At 35.8% G+C, this 21,305-nt stretch overlaps 1 protein-coding gene and 1 pseudogene across 1 annotated transcript; one reads left to right on the forward strand and one right to left on the reverse strand.

Annotated features, from left to right (window-relative positions):
- Positions 1-11,713: 11,713 nt before the first annotated feature.
- On the forward strand, positions 11,714-12,652 carry LOC116889910 (olfactory receptor 6C3-like). The gene has a single exon (XM_032890730.1). It carries the CDS (start codon positions 11,714-11,716, stop codon positions 12,650-12,652), a length of 939 nt encoding a protein of 312 aa, XP_032746621.1.
- A 6,366-nt stretch (positions 12,653-19,018) lies between these two features.
- On the reverse strand, positions 19,019-19,965 carry LOC116889911 (annotated as a pseudogene).
- Positions 19,966-21,305: the final 1,340 nt, after the last annotated feature.

The raw sequence follows: 21,305 nt of genomic DNA on the forward strand, positions 1-21,305 counted from the left end.
TCTCATGCTACATGGAAGGTATGTAAAAATTCCAAATAATTTTAAATGGCTTGTGTTTTTAGGAAGCTTTTAAAAGATTTGCTTTTTCATCTCTTCAGCCAAATTAATACAAATACTTTCTATAAAATGGGAAAACTAAGATACACACTCATTGCATAGTAATAAGCTAATTCTAATGCTACCAAAGCCATTTTGGATGCTATAAAATTGTATAGAAATTGGAGGTAATTTATATCTATGTATTGAATATGCAGAAGATGATAGAAGATTGTGATTTCAGCCTTGCTTCATTACATAACAGCTTCATTTAATTTTTTCATGCTTTATGATTTCATATGTGTTTAAAATGAATTATATCAACCCACAGATTCTCTCTTCCAATGACCTCCTCCCAACCTTATCCCCTCCATGTCTTGTTTGTTTGTCTGTCTATTAGCCACTTAGTGATCCCCATATGTTCATAAATGTGAGAATACATGCAGTGTATGGGGAATATACCAGTGTTTACATTCTCATAAAACAATGAATCTCTCTCTTCCACCCAACTCTACACTACAAATAGCTCCTTAGTAAGGGGCGGGTTATGGAGATTATCCCCCTTCTCTGTGCTGTGATTTTGATTGGCTTGATCTTGTACCCCATGAGTGTGGTAGGCATGTAATGTCCAACAGACAGTATTCATAGCATGCCTCCCATCTTATGGTCCTTATGGTCTTTCCACTTCCTCTTTCTTGGTGTTCTGTCAGCCTTGGTGGAGGTTGACTAAAATAGATGACCATTTCTAGCTGAGCACTCAGTCACTCTATGAGCTTTGGCCAGTTATGCACCCCTCCACTGACTGTTGCTTATTTACAAAAGAAGCTCTTCTGACAAAGACTGAGAAGAACTCAGTTCTATGGGTATAAACATACATGTTTAGAGTAGAGGTGCTCAAACTGTAGGTCATTTAGGAATCAAATGATACTTTCACAGTGATCACCAAAGACCTTCGGAAAACACAGAAATTTAATTATGATTTATAAAAGTAGCAAGATTACAGTTATGAAGTAGTGAAAAAGTAATCTTATGGGTGGTTTCAACCCAATGCAAGCCACTGTATTAAAGAGTCACAGCATTAGGAAGATTGAGAAACTACGGATTTAGAAGGTATTTGTCAAAATGGCCATTTAAAACGACTTGGATCTATGACCTTTTATCCAGGTTTATTCAGGTTCACAGAAAAAATATATAATTCTGTTCCGTGAAGCAGGCCTCAAATCTATTCATAAACTTGTTACTTATCCCAAACAATCTTGTTGCTATTAGACAAGTGGACACATTTTTGTCTAGCACACAGTATCACAGCATGCAATATATAGTGCTACGTAAAGTCATTGATGAGTTTGCTCCCTAGCAGTCTATATGGAACTTTTCAGCACGATGAAAACTAGTAGCCAGAAGAAAATTATCTGGGTATCTTGAGACTGATTTCTCTATTTCCTGAAGTGCCAGCAGTCAAGGCATGAAATGTCTTCAGAACTGGAGTTCTTATCATGTATTATGTTGGATGACTAAAGTAAATGGTAATAGTCTATGTACTTTTGCAGACCTTGGGGCTCATCCTTATGAATAAATCACAGGGAGAGATCTGATACCTTGTAGGGCAATTTTTATTTAACAACCAATGTCTTCTGGGAGTTACATAGTCTATCTATAACTCCAGTTGAATTCTTATTTTAACATCGTATTTTAAAATTAATAGCTCAACTTTCATCAAGCTAAGTAAATTTCCTCAAACTATATTGTGAAATGCTATATTAAATTTACATTGAATTGCATATTTTGTTTTAGTATATAAAAACTAACTTTCTACTGATTAGAAGTAGAAATTACTCTATGCCTGTGTTTAATTCAAATACAGGTTGTAAAGGGCAGTTCTTGTAGATAATACATTTTTTCATAGAAGATGTAAGTTATTTGACATTTGATAGCCATGTAGGTTGGTGCATAATACATAAGCTCTCTGAACATAATGCCTAATTTATGAATAATAATAAAATTTTTAAAGAACCAAATGATGTTAAAGATTAAGTTTACAGATAGTAGAATAAATAGTACCTTTTATAAATTACAGCTACTGTGAACATCCTTCCCCAAGTTAATTAATATCATTTGAAGGAAATATTACAGAATTACTACAGTGAGCTTTTGAAGCCTGTATGCAACATTTACATAATGAAAAATTATTTATATAATGTCACTGACTTCTCAGAAAATATAGTGAAATTATTATTGCATTTAAAAAACCTGAAGATTAAGGAAATTAAGATTAAGAAAATTCAGCACCAGAAATCCCCTTTAAATGAATATTAGTGCTGTTATTCTGTCTCTCTAATGCCAAGCTTACATGCTTATTTAATTAATATTTTAATAACAATAGTTTTTTCTCTTACAATATTTTCTGATCATGGTCCCTACCTCCTCTAAGATTCTTACACGTTTCCTGCCTATATAATTTCAAACATTCTTTTTCTCTCAGTTTAGCAAACAAATCAGTCATCAAACCAACCAACCAACTGACCAACTAACCAACAAACTGACCAACGAACTAGACAGACAGACACACAAACCACTAAGCACACAAAATTTGAAACAATATTTAAATATCTGTTATGTAAAAAAATTTCACTAAAAGTTTTGAGATATAATATCACCAAACATAACATTGAGTTTCTCTTTGTTGGCCATCTACTGCAGGGCATGGTTCCTGCCCTTAGGTGTGTTTTTGTATACCCAATGATACTCTATTGGAGCAGATTTGTTTTTCTTTTTTGAGTGGCTGACAAGGGGGAGATAGCCTCTTGGTTAAAGATGGGAGAACATGCCCACTTTTCTTCTTATTCCTAGGACCCCATCTGGCTCATCTGTGTGCAGGCTCTGCTCATGCTGCCACAGACTCTGTGAGTTTATATGTATATCAGCCTGCTGTATCTTGAAGACATTGTTTCCCTAGTATCTTCCATCCTCTTGTAATATTTCTGTGTCCTCTTCTGCAGGGTTCCCTGAGTCCTGAGGAAGGGTGTTTGATGGAGACATCCCATTAAAAGTTGAGTGTCCCAGGGTCTCTTACTCTCTGTCCATTATCCTTTGTGGTTTTCTATATTTGTTATCATCTACTGTAAGAGGAAGGTTCTTGGTGATGACTGAGCAAGACTGACAGGCAGATGGCTGCTAGTCCCTGAACCTAGATGGAGAAAGTTTAAATTTAAAATTACATGGAACAGTGTATAACAGAATATTGATAGGAGCCATCACATTGCTATTGTCTAGCAGAAAAAAACAGTATTTGACTTTCCTCTAAGATATGGCCAATATAGTTCAAGCTCTTTTGACCACATTGCCCGTATCAGTTATGGTTTCCATCTTTTGGAATTGGGCTTAAATCTAATGCAGGCACATGTCACTATTGCATCAGTATATCATGTAAGCAGGTCACCACTGCAGAGCAAAGCATTGATAGTTTCATTAGTGTTTACCTTTTTTCTATAGCTGCACCACATGAAGATACCTATGTTTCTATGAACACTAGTCTATAGAGGTGAAGGCTCTAACTAGGCAAGAGTTTGGCTTTTATGTGTTCAATGAGATATACAGGTGTCTCCAGCAATAGGGTCTTCCCATCAGTTTGTGGGAAACAAAGTCCATGTATAGGTTAAATAATACTATTTATTAACTTCTTATTAAATTGAGTATAGTGGTTTCTCTTTCAAACAGATTTGTTTCTAGACACACTGCTATTGATTCTTAAGATTGAATTTGCCCATTACTATCAAAAGTAACACTACACTCACATTTTGCTAGGCAAACTCATGTAAAATTGAGAAAAGTAGTGAAAGGAAAATCTAATAAACTAAGTCTTAATCATCAACTTGCTTCTGAGGCATTTTTGTTACAATCAAGTCAATGGGAATTCAAAAAGGAAGCCATGCACTAGGACACATACCAAGAAATACTTGAATGTTCTATACTTTTAAAAAGTTACAGAGCTTTTTATTATATATATTGAGAATACCTTAAACCAGGAACAGAAATATTTATTCTGTAGAGGATATTATGTAAAAACCATTAATAAAATAATTGCTCCCCCAACCAGGAATGAAACGTAGGCATTCAAAGTCTTCTCTTTCTCAGTTCTCAGTGTCACTATGTTATTGTAGGGATTTCAGGCTTGAGCCTATTGTAGGTTTCAAGATGTTTGGGTGCTTCATGTCAGTGTCTGAGGAAGAGGAAAGGAAATCAAATAGCAGGTGTTCAGGGAGTATACTCATCTAACTGAGGTAGTGTGTCTCATCTACTACTATGTCCACCTCTAGTTCTTGAGGAAACAAATCTTTTCATGCTCTCTCAGACATTCATAAATGTTTTACTTTAGCACCCCTTAGCTGCTGATGTATGAAGTCTATCACTTGGTTAGAATGGATGGACATGGATGTCCAGAGACCCTGCCCCATCATCCCAACCTTGTTTGCTTTATAGATTTGAAAACCATCCAAAGAACAGCAAAATAGCAGTAAGAGTTTCAAAATAGTATCCCGGCAGGCAGAAAGGCATTTCCAGAACTCATAGGATTTAAAAGGAAAATCCCATGGCTAAAGGTGGGCCACTTTTCTGTGGGTTGCTGGCCACAAAGGCTTCTGATACTCCATATCATAAAAGCTATTGGGAATGGGATTGGAAATCCATGACATGTGATACTGCTGGCTGCTGAGAGCAGGGAAGCTTCTTTTGCAGTGTTATCAATGTCTAAAGACTCATAACTGAAAATAAAAGAACTGAAGACTTCTGTGACAACCCCTTGCTCCTCAAAGTGAAGGAAACAGTACATATAGGAAGTTATTGAAGAGAATACTTAAAAATTGTTATAAAGATGCTGAAGTGTGGCTCTTCATACTTTGTGGCTTGCCCTCTTGTGAGGGCAAGTTATCAGGGTTGTGGAAGGACTCAGTTTTCTTTAAAGTGATGGCCACTGGGAATTTGACCATTATTTATTGAGCTGATGCTCTAATACAAATTAGAGTTGGTGGTTTATTTGGGGTGGGGTAGAGCACAAATTTGGGAGTGGACTTGGCAGGAATGGGGAGTGTGATCAGGGTACATTGATTCTCAAGTGTAAACAGAAATGTTCTGTTGGGAATAAATAATTAATTAATTAAATAAATAAATGCAAAGAGGATCATCTTTTGACCTTGCAGTGGGGATGAATTTCTTTCACTTATTTTTATCATGGAAATTATTTCTCCATATAAAGAATGTGAAGTATCACAATCTCAAAAAAAAAATGCAAAAAAATAAGGCTTAAAATACTCACGATACAAATAATAGACCTTATGAAACCCAACAAAAATGAAGATCACACCAAAGTGTGTATGCTACGATCCAACTCAGAAGGCAGAAGAAAATAATATCCAGGAAATAGATGGAGGAAGGGACCTAGGAGGGAGAGAGGAGGGAGAAGAATAAAGGGAGTGCAATTTTGGTGTGGGAGGAGATGGTGGGGAAAAGTATTGAGGGTCAAGAATTTGAAGAGAGGTAAGTAGAAGTGGTGGTGGGGGACCTGGGGATAGACACTGGAAAGTCCCAGATGTCAGGGACCCACGAGTTTCTTAGGACCCAACTTGGAGCACATAAGCTGAAGTACCCAAGAAAGGGGAGCTAGAACCTTAGAGACCATACACTGTGGATAGGCATGGCCCCTGGTTGAGGGCTGGGGCTCCCCACCCAACACAAAAATATCAATCCAGAATTTCTCCTGTTCCATAGAAATGCAGGAACAAAGAGTGGAACAGAAACTAAAAGAAAGGCCACCCAGACTCTGCCCTACCTAGGGATCCATCCCGTATGCAGATACCAAACTCAGACAATATTGCTGATGCCAGGAAGTGCTTACTGACAGGAGACTGGTATAGTTGTCCCATGAGAGCCTGACCAACAAAGATGTGTATATAGACAGTCAGCAACCAGACTGAGCACAGGGGGCCCCAAATGGAGAAGTTAGGGCAAGGACTGAAGGAGCTGTAAGGTTTTGTAGCTTCATAGGAAGAACAACAATATCAACAACCAGACCACCTAAAGCTCCCAGGGACTAAACCACTAACCAAAGAGTACACATGGGGGAACCCATGGCTCCATCTGGATATCTAGCAGAAGGTGGCCTTATTGGGCATCACTGGGAGGGGAACCCCTTGGTTCTGTGGAGGCTTGATGCCTCAGGATAGGGGAATGTTTAAGGGGTAAGGTGGGAGTGGGTAGGTGTGGCGGTAAGAGAGCACTGTCATAGAAGTTCAGGGGAGTTGGGAGAGGGTAGGGGTAGAGGATAGGGAGTTTGAGGATAGGAAACTGGGAAGAGGGATAACATTTGAAATGTAAATAAATAAAATAACCAATAAAAATGAAAAAAGATCTTGTAAAACAGGAACATAATTTTTTTTTCTGTATAGGCTATTGTGTAGTTCCTATACATGTCCAGTATCTTAGTTACTGTTCGGTTGCTGTGAGGAGACATCATGACTAAGGCAACTTCAGCCAAAAGCATTGAATAGGGGCCTAATTACACAGAGGTTTTGACCATGATCATTTTGGAAAGAGCACAGTGACAAGTAGGCATGTATGGTGTTATAGAAGGTGCTGAGCAGGTAAGGGGGGATGCAAAGACACAGAGAGAGACAGAATGAGAGAGACAGAGAGATAGAAAGAGATACAGAGAGTAAGTACAACAGAGAAAGACACAGAGACAGATAGAGACAGACAGAGAGACAGAGACAGAGAGAGGCAGACAGAGACAGAGAGACAGAGACAGAGAGAGGCAGAGAGACAGACACACACACAGAGAAAGAGAGAGAGAGAGAGAGAGAGAGAGAGAGAGAGAGAGAGAGAGAGAGAGAGAGAGAAAACATGGCGGGCTTTTGAAACTTCAAATCCTCCAATACCCAGATGACTCAACTCTTTGAAGAAGACCTTATCTCCTAATCTTTGGATATATTTTATTTACATTTCAAAAGTTATTCCCTTTTCTGATTTCCTGGACATAAGCACCCTATCCCATCCCCTTCCCCCTTGTTCTATGAGGGCGTTCCCGCACACTATTCACTCCCCTTCCTGCCTCCTCGTCCTGACATTCCCAAAACTGGGGGGTCCAGCCATAACAGGACCAAGGGTTTCTCAGGGCTGCAACAGCTTTATCCTTTCAGCTTAGTTGATTGCAACATACATTTTCTGTTAGGCAGGTCCAATTTCCAGTATGTACCTTTCTTTAGCAGATATCTCATGGTTCTGGCTTTTCCAACATTTTAGGGTCTCAAATGCAATCTGGGTTTCACTTCTACAATTTAACACTGTGGTCTCTCAGGTCCTTTATTTAGGCACTTTCTTGTTACACACTGCTTGGCACTATGATTGTTTGGCAGTTAGACCAGTAAGGGACCTTGGCTTCTTGAGTCATTTCCAATAGAATTTCATTAGTCTATCTTTCTAGGATCAGTAAATTCTCAGTTATTTTCCTTTTACAAGTTAGACACTTAGATGAGTAGGGTCTATGTTCCAATGCAGATCAAGCCTGTGTATCTTTCTCATCTCAAACCTTCTCTGCAATATCAAGCTTCCTGGTTCTCCTTTTCCTTTTAATCTGTATATTTTATGTTTATTTCTGTCCTATTTGATATTTTTTCTAGTAGACCTTAAGAGTGATCATTAATAACCAGGTACTGGGTGGAATTATTAGGCTCCCGAAACAGAGTTAGACAGAATAGTAACAGAGAATGTCTTCCCAGGATTGATGCAAGCAGTAAGTGGTATCAGCTAAGGAGAGTGGCTATGTGGAGTACAAGTGATGATACTGTAGTAATGGTGTTACAAAAGTCATTAGGACATCATACCACCATATGTTCTTGATACTGGGATATTAATTACAAGATTTAATATCTGTTATTTTTGATTGAAGTCTTGCTTTCTGTCCACACTTTCATTTTATTTTTTTTATTGGTATATAATGTGTGAGTGTTTGTGTGTGTGCGTGAGTATGTGTGTAGATAGATGCAAAATGTTTGAATTCTCATGTTTTTATGAAAATATTATTTTGTACTGTTGTATATGAGATATAGGTAATAGCTCATAGCTAAGTTTTTTTTAAATTCAAAACTTTGGTGAAATGAACAAGTTTCTTATGACACATCCTCCAAATCTCACTGATGAAATAGTTATCTGCATGTAACTATGTTTACTAAAGATTTGAGTGTGTAGATAAGACCTCATAAAAATACAACTCTAGGTTCAGATAGTGTCACTGTTGAATGGTACCAAATTTTTAAAATTGAAACTAAAGAAGATGTGAAAAAACTCTTCCATAAAATGGAGTAGTGATAATAATAAAACCAGAAAATTATCAGCTGGTTGTTCCCCCAGGAACAGCTATGCCTCCCAATCCAAGAATATAATATGTCTTGCATAGTCAAGCATAGCTGCTGTGATTTCATGAGTCCATTTTTTTTGCAAAGGTAAAGTACAGTACTAAATTTCTAAGGCATTAAACAATTTTTAGTTACTCATGCTGCTGTGTGCTAACAGAGATCTAAAAGTGAATGAAATGAGAATCTAACCCTATTCTTTTTTCATTATATTCTTATTGATTATTAAGGAATTTCCCGTCCTGCACTCAAAAGTACCCTCACGTCCTAGTCCTCCTAGAACCACCCCTCACCTGTGGAACTTCATTTCAAAGAAAGAGAAAGAAAAGGAGAAGGAGAAGGAAAGGAGGAGGAGGAGGAAGAGGAGGAAAAAAGTAGGAGGAAGAGTTGGGTATGAGGAGGAGGAAGAAGAGAAGGAGGAGTTAGAAGGTGATGAAGAATATGAAGAAGAAGAAGAAGGAGGAGGAGGAGGAGGAGGAGAAGAAGAAGAAGGATGCTGAGGAGGAGGGAAAGGAGGAGATATGGAGATATGGAGGAGAGGGGCAGAGGGAGGAGAATGAGGGGAAGAAGACAAAGCAGAGAAAGAAGAAGAAACACAAAACAAAACAAAACAAAACAAAACAAAACAAAAACAAACTAACAAAAGAAATCCATTTTGTGATGCACATATACTCCCTGAACCATGATCAAATTCCTGGTGGACAGACCTTAAAGAAGATTGAATCATTCATTTACCACTCAAACCCTCACCAGAAGCCATCAGTTCCAGAGAGCTTATACTTCAGTATCCTTATCACAAATTTAAGATTGCCATTGATGGCGTTCTGTCTAAGGCATTACTTTTTGGAGGAAAGGGGCTTACTCTTTACCAGTGATAAAATTAATAAATTATACACAAGTCTTATTGGACATTCCATGAAATTCTTACAAATATACAGTTTTTAAAAAGATACTCTGATAAGAAATGACACTAATTACTCAGGGTTAACTGGAAAACCAAGTAAGAATATTGGGTGATGTTTTGTTTTATAAAATTCATAATGTCTGTGTTTGTTACATTGCATAAATTATAATAGTGTGCAGCTATGTTTGCTGAATACATAAAACAATCTGGTATAATATAGTATATTTTATTTTAGCTCTGGATCTTATATGGTAGAACACATATAAATTTTATGGTTAAAATATAGAAAACAAAGGCAAAGTACAAGTCTAACTTTTGAAGATGTTAATACAAATACTTCTTTAGTTCCCTATTCTGCCCTACACTGGCAGAAATTACTAATCAGTAAAAATATCAATAAGACTGTCAAAGAAAACCATCATTGGGTGATTTTTTTTTCCCTGGGTTTAAATAATCCCAAATGAATGAGAATAAATTATCTCCTGGGCATAGACTGAGTCCATACACTCATTAAAGAGAATTGCTTGACCAAAGGGAAGTGAAGTTAGATGTTACCAGTTGATTGGTACACTTTTTTGCTCTATTTCTTTATCTTGTGTTGTTTTCAAGAAACATGCATCATGACATCCATGTCTCGATATTCTGCTTGCATTCTTCTTGTCTTTAGTTGGGTAAAGCAGGGATTCATAGACTTTCAGAGAAGGTAAAGTTGTATTTATGCTTGTATAGATTTCAATTTTATCTTACCTAGAGACTTTCAAAATGTTTTACCTTCCAGTGTCTTAAAACAGTATCAGTTGTTTCAATTTCTTAAAGAATTGCAAGGATAACAATAGTATGTACATATCACATTCTGTGTCTGTGATCAAAGAGATTCAAGGTACATTTACTTTCATTTCTACTGAATGTTAGCATCCTCAGATGTAGTTCACCATGTATGATTTTTTTATGTCAAATTTTGGTGTTATGAAGAGAGGCAAGCATGACCTGAATGACAAAACAATCTTCTGAAAAATAATATGAATGCTAATTTTTATGTTTTTAAGTGGCAGAAATTAAACCGTGGATGACTACTGTGTGGTACTATATCTGAATGGTATTGCCATAAATACTAAACAGTATATTTTATATTTGTGAAAAATGTTTTTTATCCCACCATGAAAGGTTAATTTACTGGAAAAATGCAAGGATCCCCAAATTATAATTTAAACATATTTATTACTTTCAAATTTAGATTTTATTATATTTTAACTATCATGTAGCTTACATAACAGTTATTTGTCATTTTTGATGGCCTATTGATGAAAATGTATATTTCTAAAAATAAAAAATCATGGAGAACTGGAAGACTAAAATATAAAAATGTGAGTAATATCCATCATCAGTGTTAGTACTTATCTCTTGCTGAACTTAACAGAACAGAAACTAGTACAACAAATTTCATGTTACACCATAGATTCTGTAGTGTTTGTTAAATATCAGGAGATAATAGGACTGATGGAAGTCATATAGGTTAGAGAGTAGATCTCTGAGAAATAATTCCAATACATAATTTTATTCATTCTGGTAACTCTTTGAGAAGGAAGACATCAATCACTTTGAGATGAAGAAAAAGAAACCCATTGTTTGAGTTCCTTTTGTCCTCAAGAAATTTTAAAGATAGAATCAAAAATAAACTTAGTAAAATAATTTTAAAATCATACAAGTGTGTCACAATTCATAGAAAATAGATATTGATTCCTGGCCCTGTTTAATTCTTTCCCCTGGCCCATGTTTTAATTCTCACAAACTAAGGACTTGTTTTTATAATAAAAGAAAGTCTATTAGAATTTCTAAGTTTGCAAACATATTTTCTTCCATAGCCATTTTAAAATAACACATATTAATTTTGAAAATAAGCATGGCAGCTATTAAGTTTAGTAAGTATGATCATGTGCCCAGTTTCCACTACTAAACTATAGAAGTTTGGAAATATTTTTGAAGTTTGAAATTTAATGTTATATTCAGTTGTGAAAGCATATAGTATGTGAAACCAAAAATCAATGTTTTATATTAAAAACGAAGATGGTATTAAAACATTGTTTTATAAATCTATAGTTCAAAAGTACATTACACATGTAGAAATTAGAACCAATGTAGTGTGTTTGTGTATAATTGCCCAACAAGCTTTAAATACCCATGTACAAAAATATTTCTTTTCATTAAGATATTTCTTGTTTAAAAGGATGAGAGGAAATTGGAAAATTGGAAATGCTCCATTGCTTTGCTTCCTGGAATATAGTAACAACAGTATTTAAACTTTTGTTCCTTTCACATATGGTTAAACTTTGATTTCTTTTTTATCAGTAGATTCTATGACCAATAAATCAGTATGAGAAACCACTCTAGGATAACTGACTTTGTGCTTCTGGGCATATCAGACACACCAGAAGTTCAGATTCTTATCTTCATCCTTTTATTTATTGCTTATATATTAAGTGTCACTGGAAACCTAACCATTATCATTCTCACCTTGCTGGACTCCCAGTTAAAGACTCCTATGTATTTCTTCCTCCAGAATTTCTCCTTCTTAGAAATTATATTCACCAGTGTTTCCATCCCTAGATTTCTGGAGTCAATAATCACTAAAGTGAAGACCATTTCCTATAACAACTGTTTGGCTCAGTTATATTTCTTCCTTTCCCTGGGAGTGTCTGAGTTCTTTCTTCTAACAGCTATGTCTTATGATCGCTATGTTGCCATCTGCAAGCCACTGCACTATGTTATCATCATGAATCAGAAAGTCTGCACACTTCTTGTCCTCACCTCATGGCTGGCAGGATTTCTGAGCATCTTCCCTTTAATCATGCTTATCCTCAAGTTAGATTTTTGTGCTTCCAATACCATTGATCACTTCTCTTGTGATTACTCTCCTATTCTACAACTGTCTTGCTCAGATACAAAGCATTTAGAGGCATTTGGCCTTTATTGTGCTTCCATCACTCTGTTGTTCACACTGGCTCTAGTGATTTTGTCATACATCTGCATCATCAGCACCATTCTGAAGTTCCCATCTGCTAGTCAGAGGAAAAAGGCTTTCTCCACCTGTTCGTCTCACATGATTGTCATCTCCATCTCTTATGGCAGCTGCATTTTCATGTATGTCAAACCTTCGGCAAATGAAAGAGCATCACTGACCAAAGGAGTGGCTGTTCTCAATACTTCAATTGCTCCCATGCTGAACCCTTTTATTTACACCTTAAGAAATCAACAAGTAAAACAAGCCTTCAAGGACTTGATTAATAGAGTAATGTTTAATAGAAAAAAATGAACAGATGGGTTAAAATGAATGTCATTCTGTGCCCTCAAAAATGTAGGAAACACTTTATATTATGAGCTCATTGGTTCTCAGTATTTTTTTGTGTACAGGGTACTTTGCCTGCCTATATGCCTGCATACATTTCTGTGTAACTATTGTAAGTTTCATACTCAATGGAAGACATTGAATCCCCTGGATTTACAGATTGTTTTAAGGCAGCGTGTGCGTGCGTGTGTGTGTGTGTGTGTGTGTGTGTGTGTGTGTGTGTTTATCCGTGTATGTGCTGCAAATTGCAACACTGTACTTGAACAATCAGCTAACTTTTAACCCCTTATCCATCTTTCTAGTTCCTTGAATTTTAAAAAATGTAAAGTTTTTTTTTTTAAATCTCTGTAATTATTGTTTAACATTCCTCTTCTTTGGACCATTCTCCTGGAGATTTGGGGATCAATGTAAATGTTATGAAAACATTTGATAAATAACCACATTGTGAAACATGAACTTGTTTTGGTCATTATGTTTATCTTCAAAAAATACGATGCTAATGGTAAAATTCATTTACATGTGGTGTGATACATTTTTCTTTATTATTTTCTTCTCTGTTTCATTGAGCACCATTTCCCAATCTTCCTTTTCTAATTTAGATTAAAAAATTGTATCACATTCATATTCCTTTAGGTTGTGTGTGTGTCTTATCATGGCTATTTCTTTTTGTGTTTAAATGGGGTGGTGTGCAAGTGTAGGAGTTCGGGTACATATGTGTGAATGTGAATGTCTATGTGGAGACCAGATTAGAGTATTGGCCATTTCTGTCTGTCACTATTGCCTTGTTCTTTTGGGGCAGAATCTCTCAATGAACCTGGAGTTCAGCTACGTCCAGCATCAACAAAGCCTAACTAGTTTTGTTGTGCTCCCATATTTCAGTTTCCACTTTTTTCTCTTCTCTTCAGTTCTTGGGTTATAGGCAAGAATGGGATATGCTCAGACTCTATGTGACTACTGATATCCAAACTCTGTTCCTTATGGTCAATAGTTCAGCGAACACTCTTAGCCACTCTTAACCAATAAAATTATATATATATATATATATATATGTGTGTGTGTGTGTGTGTGTGTGTGTGTGTGTGTATATATATATATATATATATGAATGGTAGTGGAAAATAATATTAAAATTGATTCATTATTTAACCACTTAATTTGAAATTTTCATATTTGAGAATTTCATGCATGTATATAATAAAAATTTTATACCTCCCATTTCTTCTCTTCAACTCATTCCCTCACAACCTCATACCTTTTTACTGTTTGTTTGTTCATAACTCACTTAGGGTTGCCAATATGTTCATGAATGTGAGGTCACCTTCTGGAGCATGGGGAATTTACCAGTGGCCACATCCTTAAAAATCAATGAATCTCTCTTCCATTGGGTATACACTGCCAATAGTTCCTTTTTAGGGGTTGGATCTGGAGATCACCTGTCTTCTCTATGCTGGGATTTTGATTGACTTATGCAGGTCTTATGCAGGTCACCACAGCTCCTGTGACCCCATGAGTGTGATAGACATGCCATTTCCATCAGATGGTATTCATAGCATGCCTCCCATCTTCTTATTCTTACATTCTTTCTACCTCCTCTTTCTTGGGTTTCCCTCATGCTTGGTGGATTGTGACTAAAATACATGTCCAGTTTCAGGCTGAACACCCAGTACCTCTATATATTGACCAGTTATGTGTCTTTCCAATGACTGCTACTCACTTAAAAAAAAAGCTATGTGGAAAAAGACTGAGAGCAGCAGGTCTGTGGGTATAAACAAAATCATGTAGAAAGAATTTGGTAATATTACCATTTCAAATACTTGCACCTATGACTTCCTTATCCATTGACTTTTGACCATGACAACAGCACAAAATACAGAATTCTATCCTGGAGAGAAGTCCTCAGATCCAATTGTAAAATGTTTTGTTATCCCAGATAGTCTTGCCACTATTGCACAAGTAGACACATCTTTTCTAGCAGGACAGTATCACAGCATGAAGTGTCTAGTGTTGGGTAAGATCATTCATGGATTTCTTCCCCTGAAGACTATATGACACTTTTCAGCACTATGAAATATTTTAACAAACAGAAAGTTCTCTAGGTGTCTTGATATTGTTTTCTCTATTTCCTGCATTCAAGGTGTGCAGTGTTTTCAGAACTGGAGTTCTGAAATAGTCAATGTAATAGCCTGTGTAGTTTTGCATACTTTGGGCCTCAGCCTTGCTAATAAGACACAGGTGACATTTGATATCTTGTAGGGCAATTTTCACTTAATAACTGATGTTTTATGAGAGTGACATGATCCACCATGACTCCATTTGAATTCTTAGTTTTAAAATTATATTTTTAAATTAATAACTCAACTTTATCCAAACTAAGTAAATTATATCAAACTATATTTCAAAATGATATATTGAAATTATATTAAATTGCATATTCTGTTTTAGTATGTAAATCCTATTTTGTACTGATTAAAAGGAAGGAATTACTCTGTCCGCTTTTATTCAAATGTAGGCTATGCAAGACTGTGTTTAATTTCAAATACAGTGTATGTAGAACTGTGTTTAAAGAGTACATTTCTTCATAAGTGATCTAAGATTATATTTGATATTTGCTAGCTACATCAAATTAGTAAATATTATACAGTCTTTCTGAACCACAATGCTTCATTTATGAATAATAAAAATTTTCAATGTCCAACTGAGTTTTTAAATAAAAACTAACAAATAGTTTAATAAATGGTACGTTTTAAAATTACAACTATTGTAAATATTCGTTCAAAAAAGAAAATGTGCTAATTTTGGAGTCTGAATATGACATACATATAAAGAACAATTTTAATATAATTATATTTGATTTTTCAAATATTCTCTGGAAATTGTAATTTCATTTTAAACAAGAAACTGAAGATTAAAGATGTAGGCAATTCACCCAACACAAGAAATCCATCAAAGGCCTATTTGTGATTATATATTTAGCCTTCCTAATGCTAAGTCTGTGTACTTCTTTTAGTTTTTAATGACAAGAGATTTTTCCATAGAACATATTTTCATCACAGTTTCTCTTCCCTCCTCCTAGATTCACCCCATCTCCCTATCTATCCTACCTAGGCCATCTTTTTCTCTCTGTTTCAAAAACAAACTACCAAACAAACAAGGAAATACAAAGATATAACACAGACACATACGTTCTCCCCTCCCCCTCTCTCTCACTCACACACACGCACACACACACACACACACACACACACACAATTCTCTCACATATTCACACACACAAACAATTGAAAATTAAATTTTTAAACAAAATAGCAGTGAGGCAAAAAAAAATTGCCAAAAGAATGATGAGACAAAATATACCCCCAAATACCCTCTGAGTGCATTTCACGTAGCTCATACACTGCAAGACATGGGCTAAGCACTGAAATGTGATTTGTTTACTAAACAAGACCCTGTTGTAGAAAAACAATTTTTCTTTTGTGAGTAGTTGTCTATTGGAGATAACTTCTTTGTTATGGATAGAGATCCTGTCTGCTTCCCACTCTCAGTTCTGGGAACCCATTTGGCTTAGCTGTGTGCAGTCTCTGTGCATGCTTCACCGTGTCTGTGAGTTCATAAGTGTGTTAGCTTTCAGTGTCTGGAAGGCATTGCTTCTTTTGTGTCTTCCATCCTCCCTGACTTTTGTAGTCTTTCTGCCTCCTAATTTTGGGGGTTCTCTAAGTACTTAATGCAGTGACTTGTCCTCAAACTTAGGAATAAGTATTCCAATGTCTCTCACTATTTGCACATTTCTTATTTTTGAGTCTCTATATTTGTTCCCCTCTACACCAGGTAGAAGCATCTTTGATGATGGATGAGCAGAACACTGATCTATGGGTCTGTCAAATTGTTGTTATGAGCCATTACATTTGTACAGTAATTAAGGAGAAAAATAGTATTAGGCTTTTCCCTTTGTCCATGGTCCATCTGGTCCCAGGTAATGGCTACTTGAACAGTGTCAGGCATGGGTTACATCTTGAGCAGTAGATCCTTAACCTATCAGATAGTTTACTGCTGTTATAGAGGGCAAACTATGACTAGAGGTATAGCCCCTTTTATTATTACTATTATTGTTTTAATTTGTAATCGTATTAAGCTGACTTTCCATGAGTAATTGTACTCAAAGTTTAATGCAACCATCAACTGTCATAGAAAAAACATCTCTTTACTTGGTGTCAATAAACAGACATATATTTGATCAAGTAGCAGAGGATAAGAGGCTTCAGAATGCTGAGTTATAAACTAGGTGTCTGTTTCACAATCTGTGTGAACCTGTGTGCTTTTAACTGTCAATTCTTCTCCCCAATCCACAATTTAAAAAATGCATTCTTTCTCTCTCTTGCTCTGTCTTTTTTTTTTTTTTTTTTAGTTTTCACGAATGAATCAATATTACTATGAGGCATTTATAGCTTTCTTAAGTTATACCTTAGAATATATTTATGGTAGAGATAGTTTAATAAGAGATTAAATTTTGTATTTAAAACAAGATAAAGAATAATTTGTACTTACTGCATATCTTAGAATAGGATTGTAGAATTATCATTTTCATTAAAGTGTAAAGGTAAAAGCATTAACTATTATTAAATCAGGATTAAATATTATTTGTAATATTAAATCTATTTGTTTTAAACCCATTCTTTTTTCCTCAGTTTAGTTTTTAGAGTACATAATAAAATACTAGTGCTCCCTAGATAACTATGTGTGATGCAGGAGTCAACTAAAAGGTAGGGATCATTTGAACAAATTTTGCGCATATACTGCTCAGTCTATTCTCATAAGTCCCTAAACATTTACATAGAAATTAACTTTTGTTCTGCACTTATGTTAATCTGGAGATAATTTAAAGTACCCAAGAGAACTTACATAGGTATATAGGAATACTGAGACATCTAATGCAAGACACATGCACACAAATATTTTTTTTCTCCATCTTTATTATTTTGGCTATTCCTTATTTACATTTCAATTGTTATTCACTTTCCCGGTTTCCGGGCCAACATCCCGCTAACCGCTCCCCCTCCCCTTCTGTGTGGGAGTTCACCTCCTCATCCTCCCCCCATTACCGCCCTCCCCCCAAAAATCAGGTTCACTGGTGGTTCACTCTTGGCAGGACCAAGGGCTTCCCCCTGCACTGGTGCTCTTACTAGGCTATTCTTTGCTACCTATGAGGTTGAAGCCCAGGGTCAATCCATGTATGGTGTTTGGGTAGTGGCTTAGTCCCTGGAAGCTCTCGTTGGTTGGCATTGTTGTTCATATGGGGAATCGAGCCTCTTCAACCTATTTCAGTCCTTTCTCTGATTCCTTCAACGGTGGTCCCATTCTTAGTTCAGTGGTTTGTTGCTGGCATTCACCTATGTATTTGCCATATTCTGGCTGTGTCTCAGCAGAGATCTATATCCGGTTCCTGTCAGCCGGCACCTGTTTGCTTCAACCATCTTATCTAGTTTGGTGGCTATATATGTATGGGCCACATGTTGGGCAGGATCTGAATGGGTGTTCCTTCAGCCTCTGTTCTAAACTTTGCCTCCCTATTCCCTCCCAAGGGTATTCTTGTTCCCCTTTTAAAGAAAGATTGAAGCAATCACATTTTCGTCCTCTTCTTGTGTTTCATGTGTTCTGTGCATCTAGGGTAATTTCAGCATTTGGGCTAATATCCACTTATCAATGAGTGCATATCATGTGTGTTTTTCTGTGATTGGGTTACCTCACTCCGGATGATATTTTCCAGTTCCATCCATTTGCCTATGAATTTCATAAAGTGATTGTTTTTGATAGCTGAGTAGTATTCCATTGTGTAGATGTACCACATTTTCTGTATCCATTCCTCTGTTGAAGGGCATCTGGGTTCTTTCCAGCTTCTGGCTATTATAAATAAGACTGCTATGAACATAGTGGAGCATTTCTTTGGTATATGTTGGGGCATCTTTTGGGTATATGCCGAAGAGAGTTATAGCTGGGTCCTCAGGTAGTTCAATGTCCAGTTTTCTGAGGAACCTCCAGACTGATCTCCATAGAAATATTTTAGCATGCTGTGGGCGCTCTTGAACCAATTTTGTGAGGATACCAAGGAATAGATAGAACTTCATGAAAGCTGAATTTAGAATAGACAATAAACACAATTATTCACTGATACTGCTACATCATTGCCTGATGCTTTAACATTATATATTTTCTGAAAGTATTTCATGTTCAGAAATTCTACGGACATTTAAATGTAATGAAGTTTCCCAGTTAAGTTAAATATAAAAAATTTAAAGTACAGTTGATGTATGAAATATATTTTCAATAAAAACCGTCTCTCTATAGTAGTAAATTTTCCTGCTTCTTGAATAACAGTGCAATTCTTTTAACAAGGTCATTGAAGGCTTGCTTTACTTGTTTGTTCCTCAAGGTATAAATGAATGGGCTCAACATGGGAGCAATGGAAGTAGTGAGAACCATCACACCCTTATTGATAGCCACTGAGTCCTTTGCTGAAGGTTTAATGTAGATGAAGATGCAGCTGACATAGGTGATGGTAATTACAATCATGTGGGAAGAACAGGTAGAAAAGTCCTTTTTCCTCTGCTGGGCAGAATGGAATCTTAGAATGGTCTTGATTATACAGATAGGAACGAACTACACACACAAGAGTCATGATAAATGTAAACACTGCACAAACTATCACTATCTGCTCTCTGAGCCAATTGTCTGTGCATGAGATTTTTAGGAGGGCATATGCATCACAGGCAAAATGGTCGATAACAGAGTAACAGAATTCCAGACTGAGGCCCAGACTAAGTGGTGGCAGGATCACAAACAAGCCAGCTGCCCAGCAACAGAGGGTAAGTCTTGTACAGATCCTGCTGCTCATGATGGTGATATAGTACAGAGGTTTGCAGATGGCTACATATAAGTCATAGGACATGATGGCCAGCAGAAAAATTTCTGTTACACAAAAAATCAGTACAAAATATTTGAATGATACAGTTGTTATATGTGATTGTATTGTCACCTGTTGAGATGTTGTATAAGTATCTGGGAATGCAAGCAGTTGTAAATGAAATTTCTAGGAAGGAGAAATTTTGTAGGAAAAAGTACATAACAGTCTTTAGGTGTGAATCTATAAAGCTTATGGAAATGATTGTGAGGTTCCCAGTCATACTCACCACATAGGTGAGTAACAGAAAGATGAAGATCAGAGTTTTTAGTTGTGGGACATTTGTCAGTCCCAACAGAATGAATGCTGTTACTGTGTGATTTATCATAATTAAATTGTTACCTCTATCCAATATGCATTTAAAATTTTGAGATATCTGTGCAGCAGTAGTTATTAACTGGGGAAATATTATGATATTCAACAAATTTATACCTTTATTTAGTTTGCATGTAAAATGCAGAAATATCTGTCCATGAGTACTAATTTATGGGAAGATATTTTGAAACCCAACTCATACACATATGTACCTTCTGTTTACAAATATCAACACGCTGGTTACTTAAGTCTCAAAATATTTGATCTTTTCTGGGTAGATTTAGAAAGTCGAACTGCCTTGTCTACATATTTAAAAATACTGTGTGTGCTTATTTCTCTTTACATTTGATTATGAAATTGCTATTTTTTTTATTCAACTGCTCTTTGGGTTCAAGTTGCCCAAACAGTTTGAGTTGGCTGCTAATGCTTTCTGGGACAGAGTTCCTCCTTGGAGCCTGAATACTAAAGTAAAATCTTTCACTGTCTTTGGTTCGTGTTTCTTGAGTTTTTTTAATTTATAAAAATTATGAATATTTTCAGTTTCAGGATCAATTTCATGTTGTTATAAGCTTTATATTTGTGAAAAATATGCTGGCATCTAGTATTATAACTACAAATATGCATATTTTCTTTAAACAGCTCCTTCAATTATTACCTCATCTCATCCTATTAATTTTTAGTTAAAATTACATTATTATCCTAACTTAGGATAATGGAAAAATGTGTTGAGGGAATGTTCATTGTATAATAAGATGATGTGATATATAAGATATATATATATATATATATATATATATATAACAAATCATCACAATTGCTTGTAGTGTTTAATTTTGTAATGCACTTGAAATACCATTGCCAATATCATTAAGTAAAAAAAAGCCATAATTAATTTTTAAGCCTGCCTTCAAAACTATCTCAACTTCACTTTCTTTTACTTTTGTCCTAATTTGGAACAGATTTTACTATTCCTACACATTCCTCAATGAAACACTAAATATTAAGTGTTTGTGATTAGCACATTTGAATTCTTTCAGTTGATCCACAATGCTTTCACTTTCCTGTCAATATGGTCAGTTGTTAATATAACAAGTCACTTTTTGTTCATTATATTTATATTTAAATGTATAGCAACTATCCTTTAATCAAGCCAGTATGTTATGATTAGTAAACCTTCACTACAGGTTTCATACAGAGACAGCACTTGCCTTACCTATCATGAGTAATCGTCCTCCAATGCTTTTTGTTTCCAGTTCTGTTACTGTTCCTCAGTCCCCAATCCTACAAATTTTTGAGAACTGCATGTAGATACTTTAGATCCTATAGTTCTCAAATTATCCAATTTTTAGACAA

The sequence above is a fragment of the Rattus rattus genome, chromosome 1, assembly GCF_011064425.1.
Source record: "Rattus rattus isolate New Zealand chromosome 1, Rrattus_CSIRO_v1, whole genome shotgun sequence".
Classification (NCBI taxonomy): Eukaryota; Metazoa; Chordata; class Mammalia; order Rodentia; family Muridae; genus Rattus; species Rattus rattus.

Coding starts and splice junctions, on each gene's coding strand:
- LOC116889910 (XM_032890730.1), top strand. CDS start 11,714: ATGAGAAACCACTCTAGGATAACTGACTTTGTGCTTCTGGGCATATCA.